Here is a 21,722-nt window from a genome sequence, read left to right on the forward strand (position 1 = left end):
TGATTGGATCAGGCTACCACTTCTGCTGATGTCAGTAGACAGTGGGCAGGTCAAAAGGAAACAGGGAAAAAGTCAGCAGCTTCAGGCTTGAATACAAGTAAGATTTTACTATATTTAGGGAGGCATGAGGGGACCAGGGTGGCTAGATGGTGGTTTTACATACATGTTTGTGTTCCTGACCCTATAGTGCTCCTTTAAATAAATCTAAGAAACTGTGGAGGCCAAACAAAACATTTTTAGATTTTGTATTTGGCACATCAATACTGAGAATTTTAATGAACACCCATGCATTAAAATTCTACAGTGCCTTTAGGACAGATATAGCCACTACGTAAATCTGCTGTTCTTAAACAATGACATATTGCTCTTGGTTTGCATTTAAAGAAGTGCAGGTCGGATCAGAAATAAATGTTTTTATTTATTGCACCAATATAATTTTTTAGTCAAACTGAATTCCAATGAAATTAGTTAAACAGGGATCAGAAGATTTCCAGAAACCACAGCATACCCCTAAAGAAAAGAGATAGAATAAAGTCTGTTTAGGGAAATAAAGCAGTTGTTTTATTTTTCTATCTGTACACTTCATAATATGTTTCTCATTTAGGACGAATATTTGTCACAGATGTGAAAAATAAATGATTGAATTATCTTTGTATCTTTGTAAATGTATAAAATACATTATTGAGTTATCTTTGTAAATATCTCTTTTTTCTAATCAACTAATATATTTGTGCAAAAACAAAGAACATGAGAACTGTGAGAATGGACAAAAGCTTACAGAAACTCAGTAGTTTGCCCTTTGCCCCCGCACAGGTCTCAAAATAATTTTTGCTCACTTGTGCCATTACAGAGAGAACATATCTGAAGCATATCAGACTGGTCTCACCCGTACGGGCAGTCCAGGTCTGAAATGCCAGCAAGTTCCCTCTGCACGAGAGATACAGCATCCCCAGACAATCATTTCAGCCTTCTTGGGGCCTCGTCAGTGAGGTGTAGTTGATATAATATTTTTTTGGAATTACAAGCTTTCGGAAGTTAATCACTTAAGGAGGTTGGCGTATGTGATATGAGTACAAGCAACTCAAATATTGCTCAAATATCTCTGCAAGGTGAAAATCATTTTTGGAATACTGCAGAAATCTAGCTGCCTCTATTATTACCCTTAAAGAGTAGCACTAGTTATTGCAATGCATTTTTGTCAGCATCACTATAATTTTAAAATCTTACCTCATTTATGCTCAGAAAAGGATTTAATATTTTTAGAGAGAACAAGTTGGGCATAGTCCATCCAACCCCCAGAGCATCTGCAATTGTCAAATAAAATTACAAGAACATTAATAACAGTTAATAACTCCAAGGGTTTTATATTACCCGGCAGATATATTATATAATATCAATTCTTACTTTTATAATGGAAAGCCAAGGCATCTTTAAGGAGAGGAACAATTATTTTTTCCAGTTCCTCAAGCTGCAAAAATAAGAAATTAATTAATAACAAAATAATGCATATATCCATTTTAAGACAACCCTCCTCCTCAGATGCATTGCTGAAGGGGAGGAATTGGGGAATGAAGCCTTTTATGTGTTCATAAGCCCTTGGTTGAGGGGTAGCAGGCTTCTGTTTTCTGCTAACCCTTTTTGCATCACCTAATGTAAAACAGGCAGTTTTTCAATAGGGGTAACTACCACGCCTTTGCTCCGATGACAGGCAGAACTACAGGGCCCATTCACAATCATAATCATTGCCATCCTGGTAGTTTTGCCATTGAATATGTATACAATATTCAACAGGACTTTATGGTGCTTCCAATACGATCCTTCCAAAATAAAGAACAATGTTTGAACTACTACATAGTGTTGGTAATTTATTAAAATCAATTTTTAAGAATATCACACACTGTCTTGATACAACAAATATTCTAAATCAATGTAATACTTTCATATTTATATTAAGCCTGCAGGTTTCTTAATTAAATTTGTTAGTATTTGATTTACGGACTGTTATATGGCCATGGAGATGGGTTCAAGTGCAAGCATTTTTGATATACTCAGACGAAGATGCATTTTTCTGCTCCTACCCCCCAAAAACAAATGTATCTTCACCTGTATGTCTCCTAACCCTCCTTTTGAATTATTTTACCTCTTTTTGTATTTCTTATCCCAGTGTTTGAATGCCTTACCCCTTTTTGTGTACCTTACCCTCCTTTTGTGTCTTAAATTTCCCTTTAGTGTATCTTAACAGCCAATGTTCCCCTTTGTATCTTACAACCCTCTTATGTGTCTCTTACTTCCCCCCTTTGTGTGTCTTGTTTCCCCCCAGCCCCTTTGTGTGTCCCTTACGTCCCTCCAGCCTTATAGTGTGTCTCCATACCTAGCCCCTCTGTGAGTTACTGTCCCCTTCCCCAGCCTCTCTATGTGTCATTGTTCCCTTTTCCAGCCCCTTCTGTGTATCATTGATCCCTTCTCTAGCCCCTCTGTGTGTGTCATTGTCACCTTCCCCAGCCCCTCAGTGTTTGAGTGTTTGTTATTGTTCTCTTCTCCAGACCTCGGTGTGTGTCATTGTCCCCTTCCTCAGCCCCTGTGTGTGTGTCAATGTATCCTTCTCAGCCACTCTCTGTGTCTTGTCCCCTTACCCAGCCTCTCTCGGTGTCATTGTCCCTGTTCCACCTCCTCTGCCTGTGTCATTGTGTCCTTCTCCAGATCCTCAATGTGTGTCATTGTGTCTTTCTCCAGCCCCTCTGTGTGTCAATGTCCACTTCTCAGCCCCTCTATGTGTGTCATTGTGTCCTTCTGCAGCCCCTCTGTGTGTCAATGTCCCTTTCTTCACCCCTTGTCTGTGTGTATTATATTCTTCTCAGACCCTCTTTGTTTCATTGCCCCCATCCCCACCCCCTCTGTGATTTACTATCCCAAGCCCCTCTATGTGCCATTGTCCCCTTCTCAACCCTTCTGTGTATCATTGTCCCCTTTTCCAGCCCTTCTGTGTGTCATTGTCCTCTTCCCCAGCCCCTCTCTCTGTCATTATTCCCTTTCCCAGCCCTTCTGTGTGTAATTGTCCACTTCCCCAGCCCTTCTGTGTGTACTTGCCCCCTTCACCTGCCCTTCTGTGTGTCACTGTCCCCTTTCCCAGCCCCTCTCTCTGTGTCATTATTCCCTTTCTCAGCCCTTCTGTGTGTAATTGTCTACTTCCCCAGCCCTTCTATGTATAATTGTCCCCTTCCCCAGACCTTCTGTGGGTCATTGTCCCCTTCCCCGAGCCCTTTTGTGTGCCCTTCTCTCTTCCCCTCTTGCACGTCTTCTTTCCTCCCTGTATGTAGCATGATTAAATGAACCGAGTTAGAGGAGCTTCTGTTTCCTATACCCAGACTGAAATTAAGCTGTTCGGTGCTCTCCATGAGCACTTCCTGTCAAACTGGGTAGAGGATAAAGATCCTCTACTTTGGCACAGCCTACTCGGACATGCTACATGAAGTGAACGTCAGGTGGGGAAGCACTGTGCTCTCTTCTCCTTCCAGTCACCCGAAGCCGGGATATTGTGCCCACCTATGCTGCCTTATGGTAGCACGGGCCCTGTATCTGCTTATAGAATTTCTGCATCAACTATAACAGACTCAGAATGAATAGAATACTCCAGCGAATTAATTGTATGACCCACAGACATTATAAAAATCTGAAAAGTATTTTTGAATTAACCCAATATGTATAAAACATGTATTTGTGAAGCATGAAAAATAAAATAAAATAAAATGTGGAAAGCCACAACACATGATCCTGCATTGGTTTAGTCTATTTTCTAGGACACACACACGTTCAGTCTAAACACATTTTGATGCTTGTACGTGCAGTGATGATTGTGCAACAAGGATGATAAAGGTAAACATAGATATAAAATATGAGGTTAAAATGCAGCTACGACTTACGTTGATTGAGCCAAATGCAGATGTTTCTAATGATAGTTTCACTTCCCTGCAGAAGTATACATTAATGACTTGGTGAATACCTAATGCAATAATAGTAATTATAATAATAACAACAATTATGATTAAAATTCTGACTAGTTCATACACATAGGTCATCTACAGGGTACAGTGGTAATTCATTTTATCTTAAATAAATAATATATCTCTATTCTTGATGGCAAAATGTTTCATGTTGCTGCTACTTTTTAACTCTTAACTGTTAATTGTCCCTACCTGTCCTCGTTCCATAAGAATCATCTCTCACAGTGTTATTCGCTAAAAAAAAATCAAAAAGTACCCTAATTTTTACTAATTAAACCTGAACGAAAAAATTAGGCAAGAATAGCCAAATTGTGACTATGACTGTGTTGTAGATTTTTTTCTAGATTAGATTTTTTGCCTCAGTTTTTTTTCCATTTGTATTCCATGTACAATAATTTAGAATTTAGTGAATAACCTGTCAATCATTCCCTTTTATGTTTGAATGATTCCATAGACATAACATACATATCCCCAAACCATTTTCCGTATAGTTGTAAAATGTATTTTTCCATAGGCACCTTGTAACCCACAGTGCATTCCCATTTAGAAACATTTGTAAAAAATCTGGCAATATCTCCTTTGTAGTCTAAAGGCTTTTTGAGATAATGTAAAGTCCCATCATGCACTACAGAGTAAGCTATTAAAGAACCACTCTAGGCACCCAGACCACTTCAGCTTAATGAAGTGGTCTGGGTGCCAGGTCCTTCTAGGGTTAACCCATTTTTTCATAAACATAGCAGTTTCAGAGAAACTGCTATGTTTGTGAATGGGTTAAGCCTTCCCCTATTTCCTCTAGTGGCTGTCTCACTGACAGCCACTAGAGGCGCTTGCATGATTCTCACTGTGAAAATCACAGTGAGAGCACGCAAGCGTCCATAGGAAAGCATTATGAATGCTTTCCTATGTGACCCGCTGAATGCGCGCGCAGCTCTTGCCGCGCGTGCGCATTCAGCCGACGGGGAGGAGAAGAGGAGGATCGGAGGAGGAGAGCTCTCCGCCCACCGCTGGAAAAAGGTAAGTTTTTACCCCTTTCCCCTTTCCAGAGCCGGGCGGGAGGGGGTCCCAGAGGGTGGGGGCACCCTCAGGGAACTCTAGTGCCAGGAAAACGAGTATGTTTTCCTGGCACTAGAGTGGTCCTTTAAGGTGTGGCAAGTAAAAAGAAAAGGAAACATGCATTGTGATTATTTAAAGGGTTATTCACTAAAGTCAGTCATGTTACATTTTCAGTTTGGCTAATTAGCTCACAAAATGTAACTTCACTTTGAATCCTTGAGAATTCACACTTTAGTAGCTGAAAATATCACTGACAAGATGACTGACATAACAAAGTCATTATAAAGTCATATTTCAAAGTACATGTGGGTACCTACCCCCTGTAGGCTTAGACGTAATTATAGGTTTACTTACTATAGTTACCAGAGTTTTTTTTAGCAAGTGTTTTTAGTTGGGATATTTTGACCTTTAAAACAAGCTCACAAGCTTGAAACTGCCTCACATTGCCATCATATTTCTGTGCTGCCTCTCTTCTTTGCTATGCTTATTCTTATTCTCCTCCCTCTGACTCTCATCATGCTATGCTGATTATAGAACCTCCCAGCACTCATATCCATCACAGGATTCATTGACCTCCTTACAGACAATGAGCACTGAGCAGTCAGTGAGTCATACGATGGAGATTAGTGTGGGGAGATGCCATACTCATTGCATGTATACATGTATACCATAGTCAAAAGGCAGTGGAGCTGTGTTAGCTGAGCTGGACTGACTGATGGTACAAATAAAGTGGGTACTTAGAAAATAGTATTTATAAAGAAAAATAACACATGATAAAACAGTGGTCAAGTAGACAATAACATTCCGGGAATGGGAGACGATTGTGTAAGTCGTTGCTGGCACTACCATTAGATGAGATAATAGAGATGTAGCAGTGCCTGCCTTATGTCCCTAAAGTATTCTCAAAAAGACTATATCACTAACACTGGCTTTCTCTACTTTCTCTCCCTGTACTACGTCCAATCACTCTCCCCCCACTGTGCCTGTTAACCGTTCCAGGGAGCCGAAGTAAGCTGTCAGGTCTTCAGCGGGACCTGGCTGTAATTGTCTGGAACGCCGGCTTGGCCGTGATGAGGCAATACATCCTGGTCAAGTTCCATCCTTGGTTTCCCTCACTTCTCCTCAGTCTAAGAGAACACTAATCGGAGGGAATGTACTACAGACCCTGCTGAACAATCGCTCCCTGAAAGCTAGGGGAAGCCCCTTTATTTCACCACGCAGGAGCTCCTGTAAATGAGCTAGTCAAAAGTTTATCCCTGTGACATTTCCTCAATTCTTTATGGAACTGAGTGCTTTTCTGCCAGAATGGGTGCTCAGATCAGGCCTTTCCATGGATGTATCACATGTGGGGGTTTAGGACTGCTTTCCTTATGGTTTCGGGGTTATTATATTTTGGGATAGAAATAGTTTAAGTGCTAGATAATTAAATTATCTCCTAGACACAGATACACCAGGGAGGGACTGCCTATCTTGTCAATGGAAAAAGGGGTCAGTGTATAAAAGGACGCATTGTCCCTAATAAAGGTTGCCATTGTCCCAACACCAAGTGTCGTCTGAGGTGTGGGGGGAATAATCACTATAACACAATTCAGAGCTTTATTCCAGCTCAAGGTATATACCAGCGGATCTACTCAGCCGGGGTATAAGAGCTCCTCTACAAGAGAGATGAAGTAGAAGCAACATGATAACAACAGAGAAGCTGCTGCCTGTGCATGGAAACCCAAGTAAAAGGTATTTGGACATGAAAATAAAACTTTTTAAAATTAGAGACTTGATAAAACTAGAAAGAGTTTAAAATGGGGTGGGTGAAATAGGATCAGACATTTAACCCTAGGTTTCTCTATTTCTATCTCAACACTAGTCTTCCAAAGGTAGCCTTATTAAGCCTTATTATATTCTCTAATACTTACCCTAGACCTAACGCCAACTCTAGGATCGAATGTTTCCATTACTTAACTAAAGAAGGGTCCTAGACATAGATGATCTTTTTTAGCGTTTTTTTTTAATGATATTTCAGGTGTGGAATCATTCATTTTTTGTTCTATTTATCTGAGAGATTTTACACTCCACTTTTTGTTAATTCTTTATTTTAATGTATTTGTAATAAAATAATGCACTTCTGTGTAAAATGTGTACTTATTCAAGCAATGATGACAGCTCACCGATTAAGCAGCACATATTCTGTTGCTAGTTTACTCTCTTTGATTTTAACACTGATCTTCATCTGTGCATCCTGTGGAGATGACAGAAAACAGTGAACAGTAGGAATGTCAGTGAAGTATGACTAAATAATATCCTCCTGTCTTGCTGTATATGATATGTACCATGCTCACGACTAACAGAGACTCATAGGGCTTATCTTGTGGCATCATCACCATCAACTCCACTGAAGGCTGCAGGTACAGCATAAACATGTCCTTATGCAAAGTGACACGTGGGGTCCTGTTCATCCCTACTTTCAGAATTATTGGAAGATTCTCAGGATAAATCTCTGGAATCTGTAACAAAATATTTATAATCTGTTAACTATGGATCTGTGTAAATTATCTTTTTAAACAGTTATAACCTAAAATGATAATGATTAGAGGGGGCTCCTGTGTCAATATTTAGGTAAGTATTGTAAACTAAGGCAATGCTTTCTACAATATTTTTGTGTAAACATAAAGCATACAAAGCATACACAATTGTCTGATACTCATGATAAGAAGTATATAAAAGTCTATGTAAATAACAGAACAAAAATAAAAAATATATAGCATAATACTTCAATTCTATATATTTAATACTGTACAGTTTAATGGATAGAACCGCTCACATGTACTAGAGCCTTGATCAGGCTCTATAGAAAATGATTCAGGCTGCCTGTCAAGCCAGGGCACATAATTCATTGTCCTACTATAGAATTTCGTTATTAGATGTGACTTGTCTAGTGCATAATTAAATTGGCTACATTGTAAAGGCGGTTTGGGACATTTTTTGGCACAAGGGGTTAATTTGATTTCATAGAAATGTGATTAATGTCAGAAGGTTTACAACGTGAATTTCTCTTTTAAAATAGTGACTCCAACCAGAGCTGGAAAATTACACATGAGTTGTCTCTAAGTCTAACTTCCATGCAAACTAAATGACTAATCTACCATGTTCCTGTATCCCCTTATAGATAGTGGATTATTTTTATATAAGTGACCATTAGCAGTCAGGAAACTATAGTCTTCCAGTGTCATATCCAGAAGAAACAATAATAATAAACCATAGACTAGTAGCCATGCCTCCTCTACACCAGACAAATGGAATATAAATATGGCTAGCACAACTTAAGCTGCTGGAAAGGAGTTGTGAAGTCAGTGGTATTGAGTCATGAGTAGGAAATGTGACATATCTATGAAATTGATGAATCTGAAAAAATGAATAGATGTGGCAAGCACAAGAAGAAAAAAATTAAAGCAATTTCTATTTGGATCGGTGTTGGTCTGAAACACAAGGCGGAGGCCACTTATTGTTCATATAGGTACGCCTCCCCTCTGCCTATGCTATCTCTGGGCTGTCTTGGAATCTTGAAATGAATTGTTTGTACCATAATAAATATTCCTTTGTTTTTAAAGGGACATCATAGTCACCAACACAACTTTAGCTTAATGAAGCAATGTTTGTGCATAGATCATGCCTCTGAAGACTCACAGTGCTCAATTTTCTGCCATTTAGGAGTTAAGTCACTTTTGTTTTGGTTTATGCAGCCACATCTTCCTTGGCTGTGACTGACACAGCTTGCATGAAAACAAAATGGTTTTTAATCAGATATACTACTTTACTTAAAAATTTGTATCTCCTGCTCCGCAAATAAAACTTTAAATACATATAGGAAGCTCGGACAGGGTCTAGCAAGCTATTAACACAGCAGGAGATAAGAAATTCTAAATTAAATAGAAGTTGGAATAAAGTCAATGTAAACATTAGCTGACTCTTTAAAGGAAGTGTTTAGGAGGTTACATGCAGGGAGGAGCGACTAGGGCTGCATAAACAAATGGCACAGAATTAAGCAGTGCAGCAGCTGGGGCATGATCTATGCACCAAAACTGTTTCATTACACTAAATTTGTTTTGGTGACTATAATGTCCCTTCAAGTTCTGCTATTGTTGGTAAAGGCTGAAGGTATTTGATTATAAAAATGTATTGGTAATTTGAAATAACAGAGATATTGTGCTAAATTTTATTGTCTGTTTTTTTCTAATTTGCTTGGAGGACTAAGGCATTTATAAATTGTCTTTATGGTGACAGCATTATGATATTATTTATATTAATATAATTAAGTGTGAAATCTGTATAATTTTTTCTGGTCTTGTGCAGACAAACAGTGAATTTAACCTTTTCACCACCAGTACTAAGTCGTGCACATGCTTGGAGTAGGGTGCTTTCGTGAAAGTGCCCCCTCGTATGTTTGGATATCTAACACAGCAGGCAATCAATCAGTTAAATACAAATGTTTTTATTGTTTAAAATCAATATTAAAAACAATATTAAAAAAGGGCAAGGAAAGCCAAAAATAAAGAACACTCAAAGCATCATATGTGTACCTGTGTATCTGCATGTTTGTTATCCTGGCAACACAACACACACACACAACACATACACACACACACACACACACACAATCAAACACACAAACACTCCTCAGTGCTAAATACAACCCTGCAAGGATGGGCAAATAGCAGATCCCCAGCTGGCAATGCATTATGGGAGTTTTATGACAGATGTGGATCTACCTTTTAGCCAATCTTGCTACAGGAGGGGCCCAAAACATTTTTTGCACCCTCTCTTCTTTAGTTCTGCCACTGTTTCCATTTGTTCAAACATTCTAGATTAGAGTCTGGAAATTGTGAAAGGTGAAAGCTATGTGCTTTTGTTAGATTTCTCTTAGAATGTTCATTTTTCAACTGGCTTTGAGAACTGTTCCTGTTTATTTAGGCTGTTTCAGTATACTAGTGAATAATCTGCTTTCTTTTCAGAAAACAAGACTCGAACTGTATAGTAAGCTAACATATTCATACTTACCTCTGGATTCACTGATCTCAGTGTTCCCGTTGTTAGTTTGTTTGTGCCTTCTCCCTGCAGAAAAAAAGAAAATTGTTGTGAGTTTTGGTGAGGACATTAAATTGTGCACTGGTAAACTTATGTGTCAAAGGTTTACCTGATGTCCAGAAATGTCCAAGTTGAAAGCTCCCGCCCATTCCATGGCGGAAAACATAGCATTAAATAGGTCCTCGGGAAGCAGCAAGCTATACTCAGAGATACCAGTACTGGTCAGTGTGGGAAGTGGCACACACTTTCTTCGGGCAGAGATATCAAGGGGTTTTCCTAACAAATAAAAGTCCACCTATTTGGGTAACAGAGACTGTGAGCAATGAGGATTGAAAATTAAATTACAACTCAGCCTTGAGATAGCATTAGGACTCTATAGCTTAACAAAATAGATCAGATACCCTCTTCTCTCACTATTCCTACAAAGATACAATCAATTAATATCAGTAATAGTCCATATTTTAAGGCATGATGGAGAGTGAAAGGTCTTTAAAAGGCAGAACCGTAGGGCAGCAATAAGTCAAATGCACTCCTGACATGTCAAGGGGCAATTATGTCTGGCTGACAGTAGGAGCTGAATGAATATCCACCCCCATCAAATGCCTGTAGTCATATTAAATATATGAATATGTGTGTCTATCTCTTTGTGGCTGTTTGTGTATGTGACTGCCTCTGTAGGTATTGGTGTTAAGTATGTATCTGTGAATGTGGAAATGTAGACGTAAGTATTTCGTAGGCCCCGACAATGCCAAGACACTTAATTTAGATAATTATTAGTTATTCTTTCAAGTGTCAGAAAAGTCTTAAATTATATTTAATATTGTTTTGCTTTGATTGATCATGTCTTGTAGCTATTTAAGAGGTCTTCACCAGGACAACGAATGAATCAGGTAAAATGAAATGTACTTATTTTAATAAAAACCTAAACTGCATCTCTAGACACCACATATTTTATCTGTGAAAGGCTATCCATTCATGACTGATATATGCAGCATTTTAGAATAAATCCGATCTGTTACACCTAGAAAAAATTACCAATTTGAGATAGTATCCTAGGGGTTTAATGTTTACATTTATTATGCAATAGTTTCAATTCCTACGCTACCTCTCAGCTAATACTAATATTGGTCAAGGGAATGGAACCTTGGTGCAACCAGATGCATTTTTGTTTAACAGACATAATACATTATAGAAAAATGGTAAAAGCAAAGTGAGAATGACTTACATTTAGTGATGTCCCGAACTGTTCGCTGGCGAATAGTTCCTGGCGAACATCACTTGTTCGCGTTCGCCACCTATTCGTCATCATTGAGTAAACTTTGACCCTGTACCTTACAGTCAGCAGACACATTCCAGTCAATCAGCAGCAGACCCTCCCTCCCAGTCCCTCCCACCTCCTGGACAGCATCCATGTTACATTCATTGTGAAGCTGCATTCTTAGTGAGAGGAGAGACAGTGTAGCTGCTGCTGATTTGATAGGGAAATTGATAGCTAGGCTAGTGTATTCAGTGTCCACTACAGTCCTGAAGGACTCATCTGATCTCTGCTGTAAGGACAGCACCCCAAAAAGCCCTTTTTAGGGCTAGAACATCAGTCTGCTTTTTTTTTTCTGTGTAATGTAATTGCAGTTGCCTGCCTGCCAGCCTGTGTGTGAGGCTCATAGCAAAAAAAGAACGTTTTGGACTGTAATATAATAGCAGTCTGTTTCCTTCATGAGTGTGCGTTTCAGGGCCTGCCCAGTGCCACCACTAACTCATATCTGGTGTCCCAATAGCTTGCCTTTAAAAAAAACTAAACTTTTTTGACTGTAATATAATAGCAGTCAGTTTCCTTCACGAGTGTGCGTTTCAGGGCCTGCCCAGTGCCACCACTCACTCACTGGTGTCACAATAGCTTGCATTTAAAAAAAAACAAAAACAATTTGACTGTAATATAATAGCAGTCAGTTTCCTTCATGAGTGTGCGTTTCAGGGCCTGCACAGTGCCACCACTCACTCACTGGTGTCCCAATAGCTTGCATTTAAAAAAACAAAACTTTCTTGACTGTAATATAATAGCAGTCAGTTTCCTTCACGCGTGTGCGTTTCAGGGCCTGCCCAGTGCCACCACTCACTCACTGGTGTCCCAATAGCTTGCGTTTAAAAAAAAACAAAAAACTTTTTTGACTGTAATATAATAGCAGTCAGTTTCCTTCACGAGTGTGCGTTTCAGGGCCTGCCCAGTGCCACCACTCACTCACTGGTGTCCCAATAGCTTGCGTTTAAAAAAAACAAAACTTTTTGACTGTAATATAATAGCAGTCAGTTTCCTTCACGCGTGTGCGTTTCAGGGCCTGCCCAGTGCCACCACTCACTCACTGGTGTCCCAATAGCTTGCGTTTAAAAAAAAATTAAACTTTTTGGACTGTAATATAATAGCAGTCAGTTTCCTTCACGAGTGTGCTTTTCAGGGCCTGCCAGGGCACAGTGTCACACCAGTGCCACTCATATCGTTTGTCACAGTAGCTTGCACGCATAGTACCACTAATCGAAAAAAAAATGACAGGCAGAGGTAGGCCACCCCGCAGGGGCCGTCGTGGTCGTGGTGCTGTGATTCTCTTTGGCCCTAGAATAATGCCCAGTGTTCAGAGGCCACGTACCCTGAACTTGAAAAGTTCTGAGGACATAGTTGACTGGCTAACACAGGACACCCAATCTTCTGCAGCCTCCGCTCGGAACCTTGACGCACCATCCTCCTCCAGCTTAGCTTTGGGCACCTCTCAAGTTACCACTCGCCCGCCTGCCGCCACCACCAACACTAGCACCACAGCCGCTTCACTTGATCTCTCAGAGGAGTTATTTACACATCAGTTGGAAGAAATGAGTGATGCACAACCATTATTGCCAGAGGATGTAGATAACAGGGATATGTCTCAGTCAGGCAGGATTACACACGTACGGTGTGATGATGATGATGTTGTACCCGCTGCTGCTTCCTTTGCTGAGTTGTCAGATACAAGTGAAGCGGTTGATGATGACGATGCGTCCGTGGATGTCACGTGGGTGCCCGCTAGAAGAGAAGAAGAACAGGGGGAAAGTTCAGATGGGGAGACAGAGAGGAGGAGGAGGAGACGAGTTGGAAGCAGGGGGAGGTCGTGGCACAGTCAGACAGCATGCATCGGCACCCGGGGTCAGCCAGACAGCACGCCAATCAACGCATGCTGTTGCCAATACCAGAATGCCATCATTGCAGAGCTCAGCAGTGTGACATTTTTTTTGTGTGTCTGCCTCTGACAACAGCGATGCCATTTGCAACCTGTGCCAAAAGAAACTGAGTCGTGGGAAGTCCAACACCCACCTAGGTACAACTGCTTTGCGAAGGCACATGATCGCACATCACAAACGCATATGGGATCAACACATGAGTACAAGCAGCACACAAACTCAAAGCCGACATCCTCCTCCTGGTCCAGCATCTTCAGCCACGTTAACCACTGCTGTCCTCCTTGCCCCCTCTCAACCATCCGCTCCTCCGTCTCTCGCCTTGAGCAGTTCCTGCTCATCTGCCCACAGTCAGGTGTCTGTCAAGGACATGTTTGAGCGTAAGAAGCCAATGTCACAAAGTCACCGCCTTGCCCGGCGTCTGACAGCTGGCTTGACTGAACTCTTAGCCCGCCAGCTTTTACCATACAAGCTGGTGGAGTCTGAGGCATTCAAAAAATTTGTAGCTATTGAGACACCGCAGTGGAAGGTACCCGTCCGAAATTTATTTGCACAAAAGGCAATCCCCAACCTGTACTCGATTGTGCAAAAGGAAGTAATGGCATGTCTGGCACACAGTGTTGGGGCAAGGGTCCATCTGACCACTGATACCTGGTCTGCAAAGCATGGTCAGGGCAGGTATATCACCTACACTGCGCATTGGGTAAACCTGCTGACGGCTGCCAAGCATGGAATGCGTGGCTCTGCAGAGGAGTTGGTGACACTGCCATGACTTGCAGGCAGGCCTGCTGCCAAATCCTCTACTCCTCCTACTCCATCCTCTTCCATAACCTCCTCAGCTGAGTCCTCTTCTGCTGCTGAGTCTTGCTCCACATTAACGGCACCCCACCCAGCACCCCAGGTACTGCCGTCTTGGGGTTGGCTTGCCTGAAAGCAGAGAGTCACACCGGACCAGCACTCCTGTCCACCCTGAACGCACAGGTGGATCAGTGGCTGACTCCGCACCAACTGGAGATCGGCAAAGTGGTTTTTGACAACGGAAGAAATTTGTTGGCGGCATTGCATTTGGGCAAGTTGACACATGTGCAGTGCATGGCACATGTGTGTAATCTGATCGTACAATGCTTTGTGCATAAGTACCCAGGCTTACAGGATGTCCTTAAGCAGGCCAGGAAGGTGTGTGGCCATTTCAGGCATTCCTACACGGCCATGGCGCACTTTTCCGATATCCAGTGGCGAAACATTATGTCAGTGAGGCGCTTGATTTGCGACAGCCCGACACGTTGGAATTCAACACTCCTAATGTTCGACCACCTGCTCCAACAAGAAAAAGCCGTTAACGAGTATTTGTATGACTGGGGTGCTAGGACAGCCTCTGCGGAGCTGGGAATTTTTTTGCCACGTTACTGGACGCTCATGAGCAATGCCTGTAGGCTCATGCATCCTTTTGAGGAGGTGACAAACCTAGTCAGTCGCACCGAAGGCACCATCAGCGACATCATACCATTTGTTTTCTTCCTGGAGCGTGCCCTGCAAAGAGTGCTGGATCAGGCCGTAGATGAGTGTGAAGAGGAAGAGTTGTGGTCACCATCACCACCAGAAACAGCCTTATCAGCATCGCTTGCTGGTTCTGTGGCAACGCTGGAAGAGGATTGTGAGGAAGAGGAGTCAGAGGAGGAATGTGGCTTTGAGGAGGAGGAGGAAGACCAACCAAAACAGGCATCCCAGGGTGCTCGTTGTCACCTATCTGGTACCCGTGGTGTTGTACGTGGCTGGGGGGAAGAACATACCTTCATTGAGATCACTGAGGAGGAGGAACGGAAAATGAGTAGCTCGGCATCCAACCTTGTGCAAATGGGTTCTTTCATGCTATTGTGCCTGTTGAGGGACCCTCTTATAAAAAGGCTGAAGGAGAACGACCTGTACTGGGTGTCCACGCTACTAGACCCCCGGTATTAGCAGACAGTGGTGGAAATGTTACCGAATTACAATTCGGAAAGGATGCAGCATTTGCTAAATAAATTCAAAAGTATGCTTTACACAGCGTATAAGGGTGATGTCACAGCACAACGGGAATCTAACAGGGGAAGAGTCGAAAGTCATCCTCCTCCTCCCACGACCACGCCGGCAAGGACAGTACACTTTACAGACGTGTTGTTGATGGAGGACATGCAGAGCTTTTTAAGTCCTACGCATCGCCACAGCCCTTCGGGGTCCACCCTCAGAGAACGACTCGACGACAGGTAGCTGTCAGGGTACCTGTGGTCTCTACCTCCAAAAGAGGTAGAGACTTAGCTGTTCCACCATTCAGACGGTCTGATGACTCCCTTCCCTGCGGTCTATCCGGTCATGCAAGGCCGGCCGCGAGGGAGTGACTGCCTTTTACACCATCTAGGCAGGAAGTCATCATCAGGACACTCCCCCGGATCGACCTGTCAGTCAATTGCTGCAGGACCAATCAGGACATCTCGGAGGTGTGGTTACTGCTCTGAACAGGGTATTTAACAGAGCTTCCTTCATTAGCTCATTGCCCTGTCGTGGTTCTAGCTTGTTCTAGTCACTCAGTGCTTCTGTATTCTATTATCCCTTTTGGTTTTGACCCGGCTTGTTTACCTTACTCTGCTTATCTCTGTTACCCTTGATTCGGCTTGTCTCTCGCTTACCTGTCTTCTGTTACCCTCGACCTCGGCTTGTCTTTGACCATTCTATACGGTACTACTCACGTTAGTCCGGCCATTCTAAGGTCCGGTATACGTATCTGGCTACTGTTTGTACTCTGCGTGTTGGATCCCTGTCCCGATCCTGACATTACGACAGGGCCAATGGATCCTGCAAGTACAAACAGTCAGCTGGCTTCTCCTGATCCTAGGTTTGAAGCCATGGATCACAGAATGGATCAGATGGCGCTTGCGCTACAGGCTCTATTATCTCATGCCAATAACCCACCAGAGGAGATACGTAATACCCCTGTTTCTCCTGTCAGTTTAGGTCTAGAGGTAGCCACAGTGGGTGCTTCTTCTCGCATTACCCCCCCAGTACGCTATGGTGGGGCTCCTGAGAAGTGTCGTGGTTTTTTTAAACCAAATTAGTATCCACTTTGAATTGCAACCCCGCTCTTATCCTACAGATAGGGCAAAGGTAGGATTTATTATCACCCTACTTATTGAGAAAGCTCTGAGATGGGCCAACCCACTATGGGAGAACGATAACCCATTAGTGTATAACTATAACGCATTTGTAGCTGCTTTTAGAAGAACATTTGATCCTCCAGGTAGAAAGGTTAATGCAGCCAGATTACTGTTGCGCCTGAGACAGGAGAACCGAACACTGGTGGATTATGCACTAGAGTTCAGGCCTCTGGCGTCAGAAGTCAAGTGGAATGAGCAGGCGTATATGGATGTATTTTTGAATGGCCTATCTGAAGTAATCCTTGATGAGGTTGCTACCAGAGAACTCCCTGAGAATTTAGAAGATTTAATTTCATTCATCTCTTGTATAGATGAACGTTTAAGAGAGAGACAGAACACTCGAGAGAGGAACCGGAGACCTTCTTTTAGGTTAGCCCCCGCTTTTCCAAGTCCTGACTCCACGGTATCTTTGCTTCCTGAACCTATGCAGATAGGTTATACCCGCCTCTCTGAGGAGGAAAGACAGTACAGGAGAAGAGAGGGTTTGTGTATGTATTGTGGAGCCAAGGGTCATTTACTCTCGAACTGTCCTAACCGTCCGGGAAACGCTCGCACCTAAGTCTCTCTAGAGGACAAGCCTTGGGTGTTTCTATTTTGTCCTCTACTCCTAATTATAAAGATCACAGGCTTCTGCTACCAGTTTCCTTAACTTGGGAGAAGGAGGTAGTAAGGGCTATGGCATTGATAGATTACGGTGCTGCTGAGAATTTTATCGACCAAGCCTTTGCTATTAAGAACAATTTCCCATCCCAGCTAAGGGAGAAACCCTTGGCCGTTGAGGCCATAGATGGTAGACCACTACTAGACCCTGTTATCTTTCGTGAAACCATACCCATTAGTTTAAATGTTGGTATCCTACACGTGGAGAATTTATCTCTTTTGCTCATTTCATCCCCTTCCGTTCCCATAGTTCTGGGGTACCCATGGTTGAAGAAACATAACCCTATTATCGATTGGGAGTTAGGGGAGATACTCTCGTGGGGCCAGGGTTGCCAGGATAGGTGTTTATGCAAGGTTTCTCCATTAGCTAATGTTAACATACCTGAGACTCCTATTCAGTCCACAGAAAGACAGATACCAGACCTTTACCTAGACTTAAAGGCAGTATTTGACAAGAAGAATGCCGATTCTTTGCCGCCACACAGGCCATTTGATTGTAAAATTAAGCTCCTACCTGGGACTATGCCTCCGAGGGGCCATGTATATCCTTTGTCTGTTCAGGAAAACTTGGTTCTAGAGGAGTATATTCGGGAGAACTTAGAAAAAGGAATCATTAGGAGGTCTTCTTCCCCGGCCGGGGCTGGGTTCTTTTTCGTTAAGAAAAAGGATGGCACGCTGAGACCTTGTATCGATTACCGAGGCTTGAATAAAATAACTGTCAGAAATGCCTATCCTATTCCACTTATTACCGAGTTATTTGATCGTCTTAAGGGCTCCAAAATCTTCACCAAGTTAGATCTCAGAGGGGCATATAATTTGGTGAGAGTCCAGCAGGGACACGAGTGGATGACGGCGTTCAATACTCGGTACGGTCACTATGAATACACAGTTATGCCGTTTGGACTTTGCAATGCTCCTGCAGTATTTCAGGATCTGATTAATGAGGTACTTAGGGAGTTTCAACATGATTGTGTCATTGTCTACCTAGACGACATACTGATACACTCTAGGGAGATTGAAACTCACCATAGACAGGTCAGAGCGGTATTACAGAAACTTCTGCAACATGGTCTATACTGTAAATTGGAAAAATGCAGCTTTGATCAGTCTCAGATAGATTTTCTTGGTTACGTGATTTCTGGGGAAGGTTTTAAGATGGACCCTGACAAACTCCAGTCTATTTTAGATTGGCCATTACCTAAGGGACTTAAGGCTATTCAGAGGTTTATTGTTTTCTCCAATTATTATAGGCGCTTCATTAAGGGTTACTCGTCTATTATTGCGCCCATTACCAATATGACCAAACAGGGGGCAGAAACTAAGACGTGGTCTCCTGAAGCTCTCGCTGCTTTCAAGAGGCTCAAAGAACTTTTTGCTTCTGCTCCAATATTAGTCCATCCTGATATGACTTTGCCGTTTCTACTCGAGGTCGATGCCTCTGAGACAGGAGTAGGTGCGGTTCTGTCACAAAGATTAGCGGTAGATAAACCATTACACCCGTGTGGTTTTTTTTCCAGGAAACTTTCTGGGGCAGAGAGCAGATATGACATCGGAGACAGGGAACTTTTAGCAGTCATTAAAGCCTTAAAGGAGTAAAGACATTTGTTGGAGGGGACCCTATTACGATTTTGACAGACCACAAAAACTTGTCATATATTGGGGAGGCTAAGCGCTTATCCTCTAGACAAGCTCGTTGGTCCTTATTCCTGACTCACTTCAATTATGTACTGACTTACAGACCTGGTTCTAAAAACTCTAAAGCCGATGCATTATCTCGCCAATATGAACCTTCTACTGTACCTGAACCAGTTCTTTCTTCTATAGTTCCGAAGTGCAATATCATTGCTAATACGAATCTCAGGATTCATTCTCCATTACTGGCCGAGATCACTAAGTTGCAACATCTCGCACCTAAACAGACCCCTGCGGGTCGTCATTTTGTTCCTCCTGCTTTTCAACTGGAACTTTTACAGTGTTTACATAATAGCAAGATGGCGGGACATCCTGGTATTCGCAAAACTTACGCCTTGATCTCTAAGGACTTCTGGTGGTCTACTTTACGGAGGGATGTTGAGGAGTTCATCGCTGCATGTGAAGTTTGTAATAAAACCAAACAACCCCATACGCTTCCATGTGGACTCCTACAACCCTTGGAGGTTCCAGAGAAACCATGGTCCTGTTTGGCCATGGACTTTATTGTCGATCTACCTATCTCTAAAAGACAGACTGTTATCCTCACCGTGGTTGACAGGTTTACTAGGATGGCACACTTCATTCCCCTGCCTAAACTTCCGTCTTCTCCCGAATTGGCAGAGATATTCGCCAAGGAGATTTTTCGCCTACATGGGATACCCTCTCAAATTGTATCGGACAGAGGCTCCCAATTTGTTTCCCGCTTTTGGAGGTCCTTCTGCTCTCAACTTGGTATTAAATTAAACTTTTCTTCTGCCTATCATCCTCAGTCTAACGGAGCTGCTGAACGTACCAACCAGAAAATTGAACAATATTTACGATGCTTTGTTTCTGAACACCAGGATGATTGGGTCGGTTTGATTCCTTGGGCGGAGTTTGCACACAACAATCTCGTTTGCGATTCTACTCATTCAAGCCCCTTCTTCATGAATTATGGTTTTCATCCGTCTATTCTTCCTTCGGATTCTCCTTCCCAGGGGGTGCCGTCAGTTGATGTTCATGTTGCCAATTTGAGGAAGTTGTGGGATCAAACTCGACAAATCCTTGTGCACAACTCTATGTTGGTCAAGAAACACGCTGATAAACGTAGAAGGGCGGCTCCGGTCTTTGTTCCAGGTGATAGGGTATGGCTGAGCACGAGGAACATCCGTTTAAAAGTGCCCTCCATGAAGTTCGCTCCTCGGTATATTGGACCCTACAGGGTGCTGACCCGTATCAATCCGGTTGCGTATCGTTTAGCTCTTCCTAATACCTTACGCATTCCGAACTCGTTTCACGTTTCATTGCTGAAACCACTCATATGTAACAGATTTTCCTCCACAATAGCCCCTCCTCGCTCCGTTCAGGTGGAGGGTCAGGAGGAGTATGAGGTCAACTCTATTATTGATTCTCGAATCTCCCGGGGGAGAGTACAATATCTGGTTGATTGGAAGGGATATGGTCCTGAGGAGAGGAGTTGGGTACCTCAGGAGGATGTTCATGCTCCCCGTCTCCGCAGGGCGTATCACTCTCGCTTCCCATCTCGTCCCGGTTCATTCCGTGGGCGTATCTGAGAGGGGGGGTACTGTCAGGGTACCTGTGGTCTCTACCTCCAAAAGAGGTAGAGACTTAGCTGTTCCACAATTCAGACGGTCTGATGACTCCCTTCCCCGCGGTCTATCCGGTCATGCAAGGCCGGCCGCGAGGGAGTGACTGCCTTTTACACCATCTAGGCAGGAAGTCATCATCAGGACACTCCCCCGGATCGACCTGTCAGTCAATTGCTGCAGGACCAATCAGGACATCTCGGAGGTGTGGTTACTGCTCTGAACAGGGTATTTAACAGAGCTTCCTTCATTAGCTCATTGCCCTGTCATGGTTCTAGCTTGTTCTAGTCACTCAGTGCTTCTGTATTCTATTATCCCTTTTGGTTTTGACCCGGCTTGTTTACCTTACTCTGCTTATCTCTGTTACCCTTGATTCGGCTTGTCTCTCGCTTACCTGTCTTCTGTTACCCTCGACCTCGGCTTGTCTTTGACCATTCTATACGGTACTACTCACGTTAGTCCGGCCATTCTAAGGTCCGGTATACGTATCTGGCTACTGTTTGTACTCTGCGTGTTGGATCCCTGTCCCGATCCTGACTGTAGCAGACTATCTCGCCTTAACTGCAGATATCGACACTCTGAGGAGCGATGAACCCTTGACTACTGGGTGTGCAGGCTCCATCTCCCGGTTCCTAAAATCGATGCCTTATATACACGTCCCCTGACAGGGGACATAACAGGGATTAAACTGATAGGAATAGTACTACTTAACACACCTTATAATAACACAGAGAGAGGCAATGCAGAGAGAGCAGTCTGAAGAAGAGGAGTCAGAGGAGGAAGGTGGCTGTTACAAATCGCTATTTGTAACTGGCCCTTTAAATGGAAAATTGCCCTGCTTTCCTGGATTGTGGAGAAGCCTATTTGCCAGCCTCCTTCCTCATGACTATGGCCCCTGGAAGATTGTGCCCCTGAAAACTTATTAACTTTGATTGGGTGTGTGTGGCCCTTTAAGAACCGTCTGGGGACATATTGTGACTTTGCTGAACAATACCCCTTTAAGACTATGTCCCCAGACCCGTAAAATAACTTGTACCTGGCTTTCTCCCACTTGGTTCAGTATATAGGGCTTACTGAACCAAGTACCACACAGGCGGACCACCCAGAAGTTAAAGTATGCAGGCAATTTACCTCCCAGGCTGTGAGGTTACTGCAGGTTAATTGCACGTGGCGGCGGCCATCTTTGTTCAGTCGAACGCGGTCAGCGGTGTATGCCAAAGATTCTGTGGAACTGAAATCGGCTACACATTTTACCGAACACCGCT

General features: G+C 43.0%; 1 protein-coding gene across 1 annotated transcript in view; it reads right to left on the bottom strand.

Annotated features, from left to right (window-relative positions):
- Positions 1-225: 225 nt before the first annotated feature.
- LOC134565810 (BPI fold-containing family B member 2-like) overlaps positions 226-21,722 on the bottom strand; it is a 53,117-nt gene continuing 31,620 nt past the window's right edge. The window contains exons 9-16 of the mRNA XM_063425466.1: positions 10,240-10,425; positions 10,104-10,157; positions 7,379-7,552; positions 7,217-7,287; positions 3,921-3,966; positions 1,405-1,468; positions 1,228-1,304; positions 226-510 (exon numbers count right to left, since the gene is read on the bottom strand). Of these exons, the coding sequence (XP_063281536.1) occupies positions 469-510; positions 1,228-1,304; positions 1,405-1,468; positions 3,921-3,966; positions 7,217-7,287; positions 7,379-7,552; positions 10,104-10,157; positions 10,240-10,425 (714 nt within the window). The 3' untranslated portion in view covers positions 226-468. The remainder of the gene's footprint in view (positions 511-1,227; positions 1,305-1,404; positions 1,469-3,920; positions 3,967-7,216; positions 7,288-7,378; positions 7,553-10,103; positions 10,158-10,239; positions 10,426-21,722) is intronic.

Source organism: Pelobates fuscus, chromosome 6 (genome assembly GCF_036172605.1).
Source record: "Pelobates fuscus isolate aPelFus1 chromosome 6, aPelFus1.pri, whole genome shotgun sequence".
In the NCBI taxonomy this organism is placed as follows: Eukaryota; Metazoa; Chordata; class Amphibia; order Anura; family Pelobatidae; genus Pelobates; species Pelobates fuscus.